This window comes from Silene latifolia, chromosome 2, assembly GCF_048544455.1.
Source record: "Silene latifolia isolate original U9 population chromosome 2, ASM4854445v1, whole genome shotgun sequence".
NCBI classification, from domain to species: Eukaryota; Viridiplantae; Streptophyta; class Magnoliopsida; order Caryophyllales; family Caryophyllaceae; genus Silene; species Silene latifolia.
The window spans coordinates 46,712,975-46,727,543 of record NC_133527.1 but is presented as its reverse complement, the minus strand read 5'-3'; the positions used below and the strand labels follow the sequence as shown (position 1 = coordinate 46,727,543).

The 14,569-nt window shown below is 34.9% G+C and overlaps 1 protein-coding gene across 1 annotated transcript; it reads right to left on the bottom strand.

The window, feature by feature from the left end:
• Positions 1-2,696: 2,696 nt before the first annotated feature.
• Positions 2,697-6,119, bottom strand: LOC141640729 (uncharacterized). The gene is made up of 2 exons (XM_074449412.1): positions 5,911-6,119; positions 2,697-3,381 (listed from the first exon to the last, which is right to left on the bottom strand). The coding sequence occupies exons 1-2, from the start codon at positions 6,117-6,119 to the stop codon at positions 2,697-2,699; spliced, it is 894 nt and encodes a 297-aa protein (XP_074305513.1).
• Between the last annotated feature and the right edge of the window lie 8,450 nt (positions 6,120-14,569).

Sequence of the window (14,569 nt, the reverse complement as noted above, 5' to 3'; positions counted from 1 at the left end):
GTATAAATACATGCATTATCTCAACTAACATTTCATTATCTCACTATATATCTCCAAACCCTAACTGCTAAAACAAACTCCAAACAAACCCTAATTAATCTTTCAAACAAACTCCAAACTTCATCAACAAAATGAATGATATCATCCTTAAGACTCTTACTATGATCGAGAACAACAACAGTTTCATCCGCCGGTTGCTCCATATTGAGGACAGTTTCAGGAGCTACCTTGTGGATGCTCGATCCGTACTGAAGGACGCCAAAAAAGATGGCTTGACAGAGCAAAGCAAAGCGTTGCGGCTATATGACGATATAGCAAGAATCACGAACTAACCTCCAAATAGCTAAGGAGGAGAGGACAGATATCATAGAAGAGAATAAGACTCTCTATGAAAATATAAGAATTGCATTTTTATTAATGTAATTCTTTTTTTAATTTATGTGTGTGTATATATATATATATATATATATATATATATATATATATATATATATATATATATATTAATTAAGTTTATCATGCATTCCTCTCGATCTATCATCTTGCTTCTTCTTTGTTTTATTTTATTTAATTTGTTTTACTAGCTAATTAAGCGAATCATACTTAGAGAAATAACATAATGATCGATAAAAACACATACATGCAAATGAAATAATTAGAAAAAGAAAATAATGACGATGAAAGACGATGAAACCAACAGTGACGGCGAGATTTACCTGATAATTAGAGAAAGTAAGAGACGATGAAATCAACAGTGACGACAAGATGATAAAGCGACGATGAGAAAGAGAGAAAGAGACGATGAGAAAGTGTGTGTTTTGTGTTTGTGTTTGTGTTTGTGTTTGTCTGTGTTTGTGTTTGTGTTTGTGTTTGTGTTTGTGTTAAGGTTTGTGTTTTGTGGCTGTAGCTGATCTGTGTTTATGTTTGTGTGGTTTATAGTATGGAAAGTATTGACAACGGTTGTTAAACAAAAACCGTTGTTAAAACGTTTTAACAACGGTTGTAAAACAACAACCGTTGTTATATAAGTTTTAACAACGGGTTTCAAAAATAACCGTTGTGATTACTTTTCACTAACTTTGCGCCAATTTTGCGCCAAATTATTAACAACGGTTGTGCATGTTTGACGCGTTGTTAAAACTTATAACAACGGTTATATAACCATACCCGTTGTAATTAATTTTAGTAAAATTCGCACCATACATTCTACAACGTCTATTGTGATTTTCGTGAATAATCGTTGTTAAAGGGGCGTTGTAGTTGCCTGGATTTGTAGTAGTGAATCGGACAAAAAAACACGATAACATACACATAAAACGTAAAAGATTAAAATATCTTGGGGGACCGTGCGCACTGCGCATGGTGCAACGAAATTATAGGGGAGAAGACGAATAGGAAATGGGAGAAGGAGGATGATAAGATGCAGGAACATAAGGAGGCGACAACGTTAAAGAGAAAAGAGAGAGAGAGAGAGAGAGAGAGAGAGAGAGAGAGAGAGAGAGAGAGAGAGAGAGACAGTGAGGTGAATGAGGACGTGAGGGAGAAGATAGGGGAGAAAATGAGGAAGGGGGTAAATGGAGGAGGACAAGTAGTAAGAGGAGAAAAAGAAAGAGGATAAGACGGATGCGGGGAAGGAAAAAGAGGTGGAGATCCAGAAAGAGAGTAATGGGAAAGAAGAGAAGGTAAGAGAAAGGGAAATGAAAGGATGTGAACGATAAGAGGATATGGAAAGAGGAAGGAGAAGTGAAGATATGGAGGAGGAGTACGAGGGAAATGAGAGAAGTAGTATGAGAGCAAGTGGAAAATGAGGGAAAATAGAGGATATATAAGAAGAAAATAGGGAAACACAAAAGTAATAGGGGAGGAATAAGGAGGACCACGAGTTTTGAAAAGGAGGAGGTGGTTTAGGATGCGGCGGCGTTAGAGAGAATATAGGGAGAGAAACAAGAGGACGAGGTAGAGAGTGGGGAAGGTGGAGAAAAAGAAGGAGGAAGAGTAAGAAGGTTTAAGAGGAGAAGAGCTATTAGTATAAAGAAAGGGAGGAGGAGGAAAAGTAATTATAATGAAATAAAAATATTATAAAACAATCGGCCCTAAAAGGGTATACGAAGTCAAACGAAACTGAGAATGTCCCCTGTCCAGACTTCAAAAATATTTTTAAAAAATACATTTATCAAGTCGGATATATTATACATGCAAAACTATCTTGGGACACCGTGCGCATTATCTCACACGGTGCAACCAACTAGTAAGATGTAAAATTATGAACAAAGTGCTTGTTGGTTATGGAGTCTCTAGTTGGGAAGCTGTAGTAATTTATTTATTTTTTTTAATGTGAAATTTATTTGGACTATTTGTTAATGAGCTTGTCTTATAGTATAAGACTGTCCTACTTAACAATTTGTATTCATTCAATTTAAAAACAAACAAATTATGCTTTATAATAGAAAGATACTAGGCACACACTCTCCATATACAAGCACCACCTCGTACAATTTACGTCGATCAACATTATTACTATATTAAAGGACAAACACATACCCTCTCAGTTTCAACTAATTATTTAACCCTTTTAGAATATACAAGAAGTAATTAAAAAGGTATAAATTAAAAACCCGATGAAATTGAGGAAGTATCAATTAAAGTTGCAAGTATAGTTAGGGTGGGCTAACTCACACAGGCCTGAATAGTAGGCCTCATTGACCCAAATCTTTGACCTCCAACAAAGCCCATTGATCAACAGATTGGGTAGCAGCATTCAACAAACTTTCCATAGGACTCGCAGTGGTATAACGTTTAACATACCAAGTCTTGTACATATTCAGCAAAGCCACAACTCCCACATCAACCACATTTGCCCTAAACATGGCATTAGCATTATTTCCCGGTTCAGCTAAATCCGCCATAATCCAATCTCCATCACCAAGCCTCCAAAACTTGCCATTATACTTGGACTTAATTACAATCGTACCGTCCGAAGAAGTGATCACTTCATGAGCACACTTGGGGTCATTCGGGTTATCAAATGAAAATTGTAAAAATGAGCCTTCCCATACCGTAACAACACCTAGATATTTTCCACTCTCAGTGCCTTTAAAGGCCACATTCTTAGGAAGTTTGTTGATGGACAACCAGTCTACGACCGTGACTATGTCGCATGAGTCACGGTCTGGATCCTTAGAACCCGCGAATAGGCACGAGTCAAACGGGGCATCAATTCGCCATAAGCAAGCGTAATGGCCCAATTGGACGTGGAGTAGTCTAACTTTGTTTGTGGTACCATCAATGAATGTGGGCTTGAACAATGTGCAAGCCCAACTGGTTTGATCTTCATTGGGCTTTTCAGCCGACGCCGTAATCCAATAGTGATTAGGTGACCACCTAAAAGTATATAAATCATTTATAAGAGCTTAGATTCACAGTGTTAATCTACAGAGTCTTGAATTCTTGATTCGTGTTTGAAATTAGCAAGTCCGTACAAAATTTACTCATTAATTTAGTGAGAGATCATATTTTCCAAATTTGTGCGTAGATTTAAAGCATTTTAGTCAAATAACCCAAATACAAATTATGCGATTTGATTTTAGTTATTGAGAGACTGAATTGGGTGACAGCGCACAAAGTTGGGATTATTTGACCGCAAAAGATTGTGAATCCTTAGCCGGTGTAGAGATTTGTCTCACAATAGTCAACCAAAACTAGTACCCGTAGAAAGTAAAATTTACTTCCTCCTTTTAACTCCTCACTATCACTAGAGTTGGCAAAAGTTGACCCGACCCGATCTGCCCGAAACCTGACCCGATACAACCCGAAAATTGGGTGAACCGAACTGACCCAACCCGAACCGACTCGATAACCGATAGCTTCCAACCTGAACCCGACCTGAACCGACCCGTGACCCGATATTTTCTCAACCCGATAGATGACCCGATAATGAACTAGTTTAATAATGGTTTAAATAACACCAAATTGACATTTATCTTAATTATTTTCACTTAAAACAACAATTAATATACCTACCCATTATTTATCCATAAAATTACCATCTAAATCCAAATATATAAGATACAATATATTCTGATAACCTGACCCGACTCTGACCCGCTAATAACCCGACCTGACTTGCCACCCGTTGATGACCCGTCCCGAAGATGACCCAACATGAACCGAACCGACCCGAACCCGTTACTCACCCGACATAACCCGAACCCGATATGACCCGACCCGCTCTGACCCAACCCGTAACCGACCTGATTGCCACCTCTAACTATCAGTATACCTTTTCACGTTATTCAACATGTATTTTATGCGCTACTTTGAAAAAATTATTAAAGTTGATATTTCTAAGGGTTATTTCATAACAATAATCCATCTTATTGGTGGTTTACAATAATCACTCTCTCCTATCAATAATCTCAATTAAATTCAACCTATACACTATACCTTCTAATAACGAACCATCTGATATGCAATGATATAATATCATTCTCTTTAAAAAATGATAACTCCCTCCTATTCATTTTAACTCTCCCCCTTTCTTTTTTCATCTATTCATATAACCCTCCCCCATTCCTTATTTAGTAAAGTTTTATACTTATTTTAATCACCTTACCCCACAACGATACCCCACAGGCCACAATACTCATACTTTATCTTATTTTAATCACCTTACCCCACAATAATACTTATTTTAATCATCTTACTCCACAATAATATCTTCCCTCTCTCCAATTACCTTACACCACCACAATACTTTACAATAAAATAATCCTCCCCTTAATTTGCGTGCCCTTTTAAAAGAGGAGAGTTAAAATGAATAGGAGGGAGTATAATATTATTCTCTTTAAAAACAATGTTGACAAATTAGTATTCACAAAACACACAAATCTTATTCGGGGTAAAACTATTGAACCTTCTATTCTACAACTCATAATTTGAGACTCGATAATATAGTTTCTCATTAAATTTCAAAATGAGTTAAATTACGGTAATTTAATTATTATAAACTCTAATATCCTCTAAGAAAACCGTGCATTTGCACGGGAACTATACTAGTAATAATAATAATAATTAGTTTTGCTATTGCAAGAAGAGTCGGCGCCAAAATAGTATCTCGACTGCCCACTAATTTCTTATTTAAATAATAATAATAATAATAATAATAATACCATTACCAGTAACAATTGTAACAATAAAATAACAATCACTGGAGAGATGGTCTTTCAATAACTTATTGAGAGACCAGTCTTCCGTACCCTTTTATTTGTATTTTGTAATCATTTTGTTGTTGATCGTGACATAATAATCTCGTACCCATTTTCGTAATAAATATACCCATTTTATCTATAATAATGATTTGTACCTATTTTATTATTTTTAGTACCATTTTTTCTTAAAATTATAAAATAGTCTCTCGATAAGCTTATTGAGAGACTTTCTCTCAGGAAAACTACTCAACAATAATAGTAACAATAATCACTAAAACTTGGAAGAGACCAACATTCTCTACCCGTTTGTTTGTATTTCATGACCCTTTTATTGTTTATCGTGACATAATAATTATATACCTATTTACACAAAAAATGTCCTCATTACAACAAAATCAAAGTACTCAAATTCAATCCCATTTGGTGCTGCATTAGTAGGTTATTCTACAACATCAAAACTTTGGATAGAAAATCTCTCAAAAAGTTCTTGAGGGACGACCTTTATCATACCCGTCCTACACTTTTTTGTACCTTTTTTATTATTAATTGTGGCTTAAAATATTTCTTTTATTTGGTACATATTTTCATAATGATAGTACCTTTATTCTATGAAACACTACTATATTACAAACTCAAGTTAAAGAATGATTATGGTTAGTTTTCAGGTTGGGGAAGCAAATAAAATATTTTACCCAAGTATTACCTGACCAAAAACTTATTGGTGTAACGGGATTTGAGGTGGACGAGGCCACCACCAATGGTGGCGGTGACCACCTCAAATTGGGCTAGTGAATCCATAACCTTGTCTCCAGAGAACTGAAGAAGGCCGTGGGTTTGAACATCTTCACTACGATAACGCAAGTATTTATTATTGTATACAGACTTTAGACATACTATTGAAGGCAATGCCATTCTTAAATTATTTTCTTTTGCAAAATGTTGCTTTGTTGGAGTGTATCTTGTTTTGGTGCATTTCTTTGCTTCATTTAGCCGTCCTTTTATAGCAAAAAACTCTACACTAGCATCATAGCATGCTGTATTATACGAGATTATAATACGTGGAGAAGTGACAGTGCATCATCGGATGGCTTGGTATTAAGTTTTCAAAAATTCTCGAAGACGGACACTTTTTATCACTTTGAAAAGACGGGCAAATATCGTCATTTTAACGAAAAATGTGATAATTTGTTTAACAAACTCTTATAGCTTAGAAAATTACTTGGTCTAGTTACATTTCATCTTAAATGGGTCACATTTACCCGTCTTCAACTTATGACGAAATATGATCCTTCTTCAGCAAGACTTATTCTTAAGTTTTAGTACTCTGATGATATACACTAATGTAAATCTAAACATATTAGAGAGAATTTGAGATACACATAAGAATGTACCAAAATCAATACCATTCGATACCGTTATCTCATTTTTTTAAATATACAATACTCTAATTAAGTAGATAAACTAATGAAAAATGACAAACTATTATAGTTTAGAAAATTGCTTGGTCTGATTACATTTCGTCTTAAATGGGTCACATTTACCTATCTTCAGCTTGTGACGAAATGTGATCCTTCTTTAGCAAGACTTATTGTTAAGTTTTAGTACTCTGATGACATACACTAATGTAAATCTAAACATATTAGAGAGAATTTGAGATGCACATAAGAATATACCAAAATCAATACCATTCGATACCGCCATCTCATTTTTTGAATAATATACAATACTAATTAATTAGATATATAAACTGATGAACAAATTTTATTTATTTTGTTGGGTAGGAACTTTGAACATGTACTCTATGATTTAATAACAGTATGTCAGTCTTAGCCATTAGACTAAGCTAAGATTTTTTTATTCGAAGAAAGTGATAGAGTCGCTAAGTGTTGATCCTATTGACTTTGTCTCTAAACTTGTTAAAAATACATTTGTATACAAGTCGTCTTATATTAAACTGTTGCTTGTATGCGTACAACAAGACATCAAATGATTTACTTATACAAATTGAGATATTAAATATTAAGGTTCTGTTCTTTTCGGTCGAAAGGAGTTAACTGATTTGAGTTGAGCTGAATTAAATGAAGGTCGGGTGAGCTGAACTGAATAAACATGAAGTAAGAGCTAATTTGAATAGAAGTGAGTTGAACTGAATGAAGTTGAGCTAAACTGAAATGGACTAGAATAAATTAAGCGAGAAAGAACATGTCTAAATGAATCATTGCATGCATACAAATACACTCTTATTGTCTCAATGTGAAGAAACTCATATTTTTATATGTGAGTGTTTCACACTGATAAAAGAGGAGAGAGTTTGCGACTTTATAAGTTAAAGACTTAAGGGCTATATACTTCCTCTATTGCCAATTGATTTTAGACGCGCGCGTTTGCATGAATTATTGAATTTAAGGCTTAATTAGCTTATAAGAATGCAATTTAATGTTTAACTATGCGTAAATGAAAAGGATATGACTCTTATTAAGTCTTATACATACTAATAGTGGAGTATTTAGTGAATATTTTAAGATTCATGGTCACCCTTTGAGCAATGTTATTAAAGTGGCTCCTCAACTGGATTGGATTATACATAGTAGTATATCCTAATAAGGGTACATTATCCTTAATGATGCTGAATTGATTCTATTAATCGTGCTTAATCCATTAATCGTGCTAGCGTACTTGCGTATATTTAAGAATGCCACGACTCAATAATGTCAACTATACTGAGTCTCACGTACGCGTTAAGTGAAGATGCATAAATTAATTCCCACTAACAAGAAGCCAATTCGAGAGATAACAAGATAAGGAGAAAAAAAAAGTACATAGTCGAAGAGTATGGTCGCATGGATGATAATGAGAGTTACGTTAGCCCGGAAATGAATGAATGCCCTGCTAGCGCAGCCCGGCCTCATAGTTCCACCACTATACTCCCTTCAATCAGGCTATATAAGGAGTCGCGATCCTTTACTTATTGAAGAGAAGAAGAGAAATCATGAACGAGAATATAATGGAAACTGACGACACTAGATCGAGCGTTGATGAACAGTACTCGATCGAGTGTTTCAACACTAGATCGAGTGACCAGCGATTTTGTGCAATTTTCGCGAAAATTCCTAAAGTCGGTTTATGCTTAGTATAAATAGGAAGTTCGTGCCTATTATTATGTTACGCTTTATTTTACATCAAAACTCTTAGAAAACTCTTATTAGTTTGTCCATACGTGAATCATACACGTCCAAGCCTTAGGTTTTCACGTCCAGACCTAGGTTGTCCATACGTGAATCGGACGTGCATTATACACGTTCAAGCCTAGGTTTTCACGTCCAGACCTAAGTTGTCCATACGTGAATCATACACGTCCAAGCCTTTTTTTTACCTTTTTTTAAATTCAATCAGTGTAATGCGTTTACGTTTTGAACTTCTTGTAGTATTACGTCGAGAATCTTGGTAGTGACGATGTTGATTACTCAAAACATTTTATTATTACCGACAGAATATTCATTCTGTTCAAGTAAAGAAGGCTTAATTGAGTATATCAGATCGCATTTGGACTTGGATTTGATATTAAAAGACACAACATGCAACTGCTACTTCAATTTGACAAGATGATTAAGTTATATTGTAGTTGCCACCGCAATAAACCGTATAACGCTAGGCACATTATAACCAGGTTTATGGTAGCTCTGCTTTATGATTCAATTCCGTGTCTTTAGAGCCATTCAATTTAGGCCCTATTCTTTTGGACTAAAATTGCCTGCACTGAACTGAACTTAACTTAATGGAGTTGAACTAAACTGAATTATAGTTATTGGAGCTGAACTGAAGTAAGAGTTAACTTGTGAAGAGAAGAGCTGAATTGAACTGAATGAATTTGAACTGAACTAAAATGAACTAACTAAACTGAATAGAGCTGAACTGGATTAAAATTAAGTGCAAAAAAACAAGGCCTTAGAGTGATTAGGGACGAGTCTTTAGAGCTTTAATCATTCTAATCAAAACTGCTTTATGCTTTTTTTTTTTGTTAAGAGTGTAAAGTGGACTCATATGATTCCAAATTACCATAAAATTTAGTGGCGACTCCATTTTGTCTTAGTACGATTTATAACCCTTACCTCGAATCGAAAAAGCACTAAACAGTCGTGAGAGCCAAGCCGGTGTCGCATGTCCATAAAGACGCCATTGGCGTTTAGTGAGGCACTGAGGCCATTGATGAAGCGTGCACGCTGTTAGAGAGGAAATATTTAGAGAGAGAAACAAACAAGCTAAATAAGGGGGTGTTTGATTAGAGGGTTTCATCCAAATTAAATTATTTATTCCCTATTTTTAGTAATGGGATCACTTCTCATACCTCCAAATCCATTCCCCTTCCCCTCTAATCTAGGGTATCCTATTTCCTTTTCTTAACACACCACTCATCCACCAACAATCACTACTCAACAACCCATAACAATCACTCACCACCAACACTCATCACCAGTCACCTCCTGGACCACCTTCACTGGCAATACCGAGGCCGCCTGTCACCGGATATTAATTGACAGTGGGTGTGTTAGGTGTTATTGAGTTTAATTGGGGGTTTCATTCATTCCTTTCCATTTGCTAAACAAATAAGGAATAAAATCAACGAGTATCCTATTCCTTTCATTTTGTTTCCCTTCGGTGATTTCATTCCCCCTCGCTTTTGCGAACCAAACGTCCCCTAAGTGCCCTATATCCTATTTATACACAAGTACTGATGTGATTAGAGTTTTTTTTTTTGTAATTGACTATGAGAATACTGTTTATCAACTTTTATACAACCTTATAACTTTATTTATTGTTCACCAAAAAAATGTAAATATTAAACATAAAAAGGCAATATAACATTACATGAATATTTTACATATATATTTGGAGTAGAACTCTTGAAATTATGGAAAACAACGCGTGAAGCATACAACTTGTTCATCCATTTTCTATAAAGGGTATTGATAAATACAGCCTTAAGGGTTATGGCTGTATTTAAAAACTAAATTACTTCTCAAAATGAAATTAAATTAGTAATTTATAACACAATTATACGAAAATTGATGTTATTAATGGTTGATTTAAGGTTTTCATTCCGTTTTTGGCTTCTTAAATACAACCCTTAGGTCTGTGAATTTTTTTTTAAATAGCCAATCCATTTTTCTTATAAAAGTACTTTTGATTATCAATTTTATACCAACTTACATTTAACAAAACCTTCAAATCAACTTTAAATAAATAAAACAATTAAAAGTAAATTAAATAATCATTTGTTCCAAGTAGAAACTTTAAACGAGCTCCATTGAATTCATTAGTCTAACCTAGATCACATGATTAGTTGTGCATTAAAAAATACCAAAAGTTTTGTCCTTAATAACACCATGTGGTAAACTTGTAATATTAGGATCCGTTTCAGGAATAAAACAATAATCTGTCTTAAGCAAGACTAAGGCATCATACTAAACACAAATTCTCCCTTATGACGGAGATACCCGTCGTAAGCTTACGACGGGTCAATTACATACCATATTATTCGCGGGTCGGGAAACATAGTATAGACAACGCACTGTTGATCATTTAATGCATATTGTACGTGTGTACTTTGCATGACACTTATTGTGTAGAACATTTGCAATAAGTCTTCATTGCCTTTAATGCCATATATCTCCATATCTCTCTCATTAATGCTACACTTTCTTCTTCACTCTCCTGCGTCTTCCTCTTCAGTTCCAAATTGTGATCCTTCCCATTCAAATGAGTCTATTGTTCAACATTTTTAAGAAACCCCAAAAAAATAAATCCCATTAAAATCTTGCTTGTGTTGAAAATTATATATGCGTCTTAAAAATCAGTTGTCAAAATTTACATTCATAATATCTCAAAAAGGACTTCTTGCAAATAATGGCTGAGGAAAATGGAGCCTTAATTGATGTTACTATGGTGGACGAAGATGATGATTATGTCATCATTCAAGGAGGGTTTACGGATAATAGTAAAGGTATGTATAATTAGGACACATTTTTAATGCTTACAACAGAATGTTCACATTTCTTTCACAAAGGTGTTTACTTTTGGGGCAAATGTCAATTGTCAATTAGAATAAGGCATATAATGTAAAATGCAGTTGTTGTGTTGTATTTTATTCATGTCAATACTTTTCCTTCTCATGTGATCCACTTAACTAGATTATGGCAGTTCATATAAATGCACATGTTGGTATTCATAAAGGTCTACACTTTTAGTTCAAATGTTACCCACAACTATAGAAAGACAGATAATGGAATTTGCAATTGTTGTTTAGTATTGTATTCATGTCTATATTTGTCTGACAAATGTCACCCTGTCAAGTATACTATCTCATTTTGCAATTGTTGTTTAGTAATGTATTGATGTCCATACCTTATGGGGAAATGTCACCCACAATTAGACCATCTCAGTTGTCACTTGTTCTTTAGTATTGTATTGATGTCTATACCTTTTGGCCAAATGTCACCCTGTCAATTTGACTTTCTCGGTTTGAACCGACAAAATATAGTTGTATTGATGTCTATATTTTTTGGGCAAATGTCACCCTTTGAACTTCATTATCTAAGTTCATTTTAATGCACTTGTTCTTTTGTATTTGATCAATGGCCATACTTTCTTATCTAATGTGACCACTGTCAACTTCATTAGGTACGATTATTCCAAGTCACTATGGGAAGAGCGTTAAAGAGGTCATCAATTGGCGACGTTCAATGTTTACAAATGTCAACAATCTGATAACAAAGAGCCAGAGCGTTAAAGAGGCTAGGTCAATTGTCGAGAACTTCTATGGTACGGCCAACGCCGTGACCTCTCTAGTTCAAAACCTTGCAATGGACGCGGACCATAACACTCAACCATCCGAAGACCGTGCTTTGTTTTAGACCCCGTTCGATGTACGACGAAAGGGAGGAGCCAAAGGAAGAAAAGGGCCCTCGGTAAGAAGAAAAGAGCGAAGAAACCCAATGACAACGCCCGATTCAATGTTGATTCCTACACGCCGCATCATGCGGCTCCCGTGAGTGCTTGAGTGTTCTAACATTTCACCTTTTAAGACCGACACCTACCTACTATGTATCATTTTGGCGCAATAACTATGTCGTCTCTTAGTTTTTATTTTAAAATTATGTTAAGAATGATGTACACGTGACCATTATTGCATAATTTGGGACCTTTTCTTATGTGGTAATATAATGGTATTGCATGTATTGCAGTTTATATATCAAAATGGAAAAATATTCCCAATCTAAGTTTTTCCTCTCCAAAATGTCACCATAAATTAATTGATAACATAATAGGAAAATATGGTCACAGAATTGGAGAATGATGTACACGTGACCATTATTGCATAATTTGGGACCTCTTCTTATGTGGTAATATAATGGTATTGCATGTATTGCAGTTTATATATCAAAGTGGAAAAATATTCCCAATCTAATCTTTTCCTCTCCAAAATGTCACCATAAATTAATTGATAACATAATAGCAAAATATGGTCACAGAATTGGAGGTCTAATGTGTAAAATTTGTGTATTTTTATAGGACCTTTAATCTTTCATTTCATTAGATGGCCTCCTGATTAGTGGTCATCTTTTACGTGGTAACATAATGGCCGAACATATGAACATGTAATAAAGGGTGTATGCTTGAGACTGCCAACATAATAAGAGACTATGTGAGCATTTTACCAAATACGCATGTATGTCATTAAACTTACAGCTGTTTATGTTGCCATTGCTGATGGATATGGTATCATAAGTACTATAACCACACATATTCTTACCAAAAGTCTTACTTGGCATATCAGATTCTAATAACCAACATCAATCCGTCTTTGCTTGTTTATGACGGAGATGCTACACTTCCAAAATAAAAGTTATTCACCAAATTTACAAGCTAAGAAAACGGACATGTCCAAAATACGAGGCCATAAACATCACCCAAAATGAGGCCCTACATAATTCGTCTTCCAAAATACAACAAACCCAATCTCATAAACATCACTACTTAGGTTGTGCAGTAGCCTTCCTTCCCCTGCTGCGCGTGTTAATCTGGGTCATTCTCTGACTTGGTACGGCAATCTCATCAAGTCCAAGTGAAAAGGATGGTGGATGAACCATTTCGACATCAATCAAGGCGTCCAACTTCTCCCCAAGTGCATTCCGGCAAAGAACAAACTCGGATTCGCCAACGCTCGTATGAACGACCCTTGCGATCGCGAGCACAAGCTCCACTAGTCATCTCACCGGACTTGGTCAAGTTCCACACCACTCTCGTCATGGGCTCCTAACTCTTGCATCAGGCTCTTGTGGATAACATTTACCACACTAAGATTCCGCCTTGTTGTCATCCAATTACGGACGCGGACCTATAGAATATGAAAAAACCTCACAAATGGTTACTCAATGATCAAGACACATCAAAATTAACAACAAAATTCCACAAACATGCCACCTTCCACGGGAGCAAAATATAACGACATTAAAAGAGTAACACACAAACCAAAAATGTCAACAAATCCACCCATTATGTTACCCTTTTCATTTCATTACATTTGACCAACATTTGAACACCCAAATAGTAAACAAACATAAAAAATTACTACTGTCAAATTTTTTTACCAATATGACAACAAATTTCGGCATCTTGTCAACATTTTTACCATTGTTGTTAATAGTATAACTTACTTTCAATGTCAACACAATATAAGGACATTATAAGACTAACACACATACCCAAAATGTATCATTACATTAAAATAAACAATGTCAACAAATTCAGCCCAATTGTTTTCCATTTTATATCACCACAAACATCTCACAAATGATTACTCACTAATCAAAGACACATCAAAATTAACACCAAGAATCCGGAAATTTGTCACCATTTTTCAACATTATTGTGTTATAGTCTAAGTTACCGACCAAGAGAACAAAATATATCAACATTATAAGAGGGACACACGAACAAAAAATGTTAACACATCCACCCTGAATGTCACCCTTTTCATTTCTTTACATCTCACCCACATTTGAACACCCAAATAATGATCAAACATAAAAAAATTACAAGTTTGAAAAAAAATTGTTATCACTTTCAAGAGACTTGTCAATAATCAACATCACAAGTTTCAGATCAGAAAAGACTACTCACTTAAACAAAATGACAACAAAAGCACCAACGACATAAAATCAGAAAAGGAGACCATAATAAAAAAAATTTATATTTATTTGCATGTCTCGTTTTTAATCAACCATAACCATAATTATTACCCCAAAAAATAATAACAATAGCAACAGAAATACATACCTTCACCGACTTCGTCACTCTTGCTT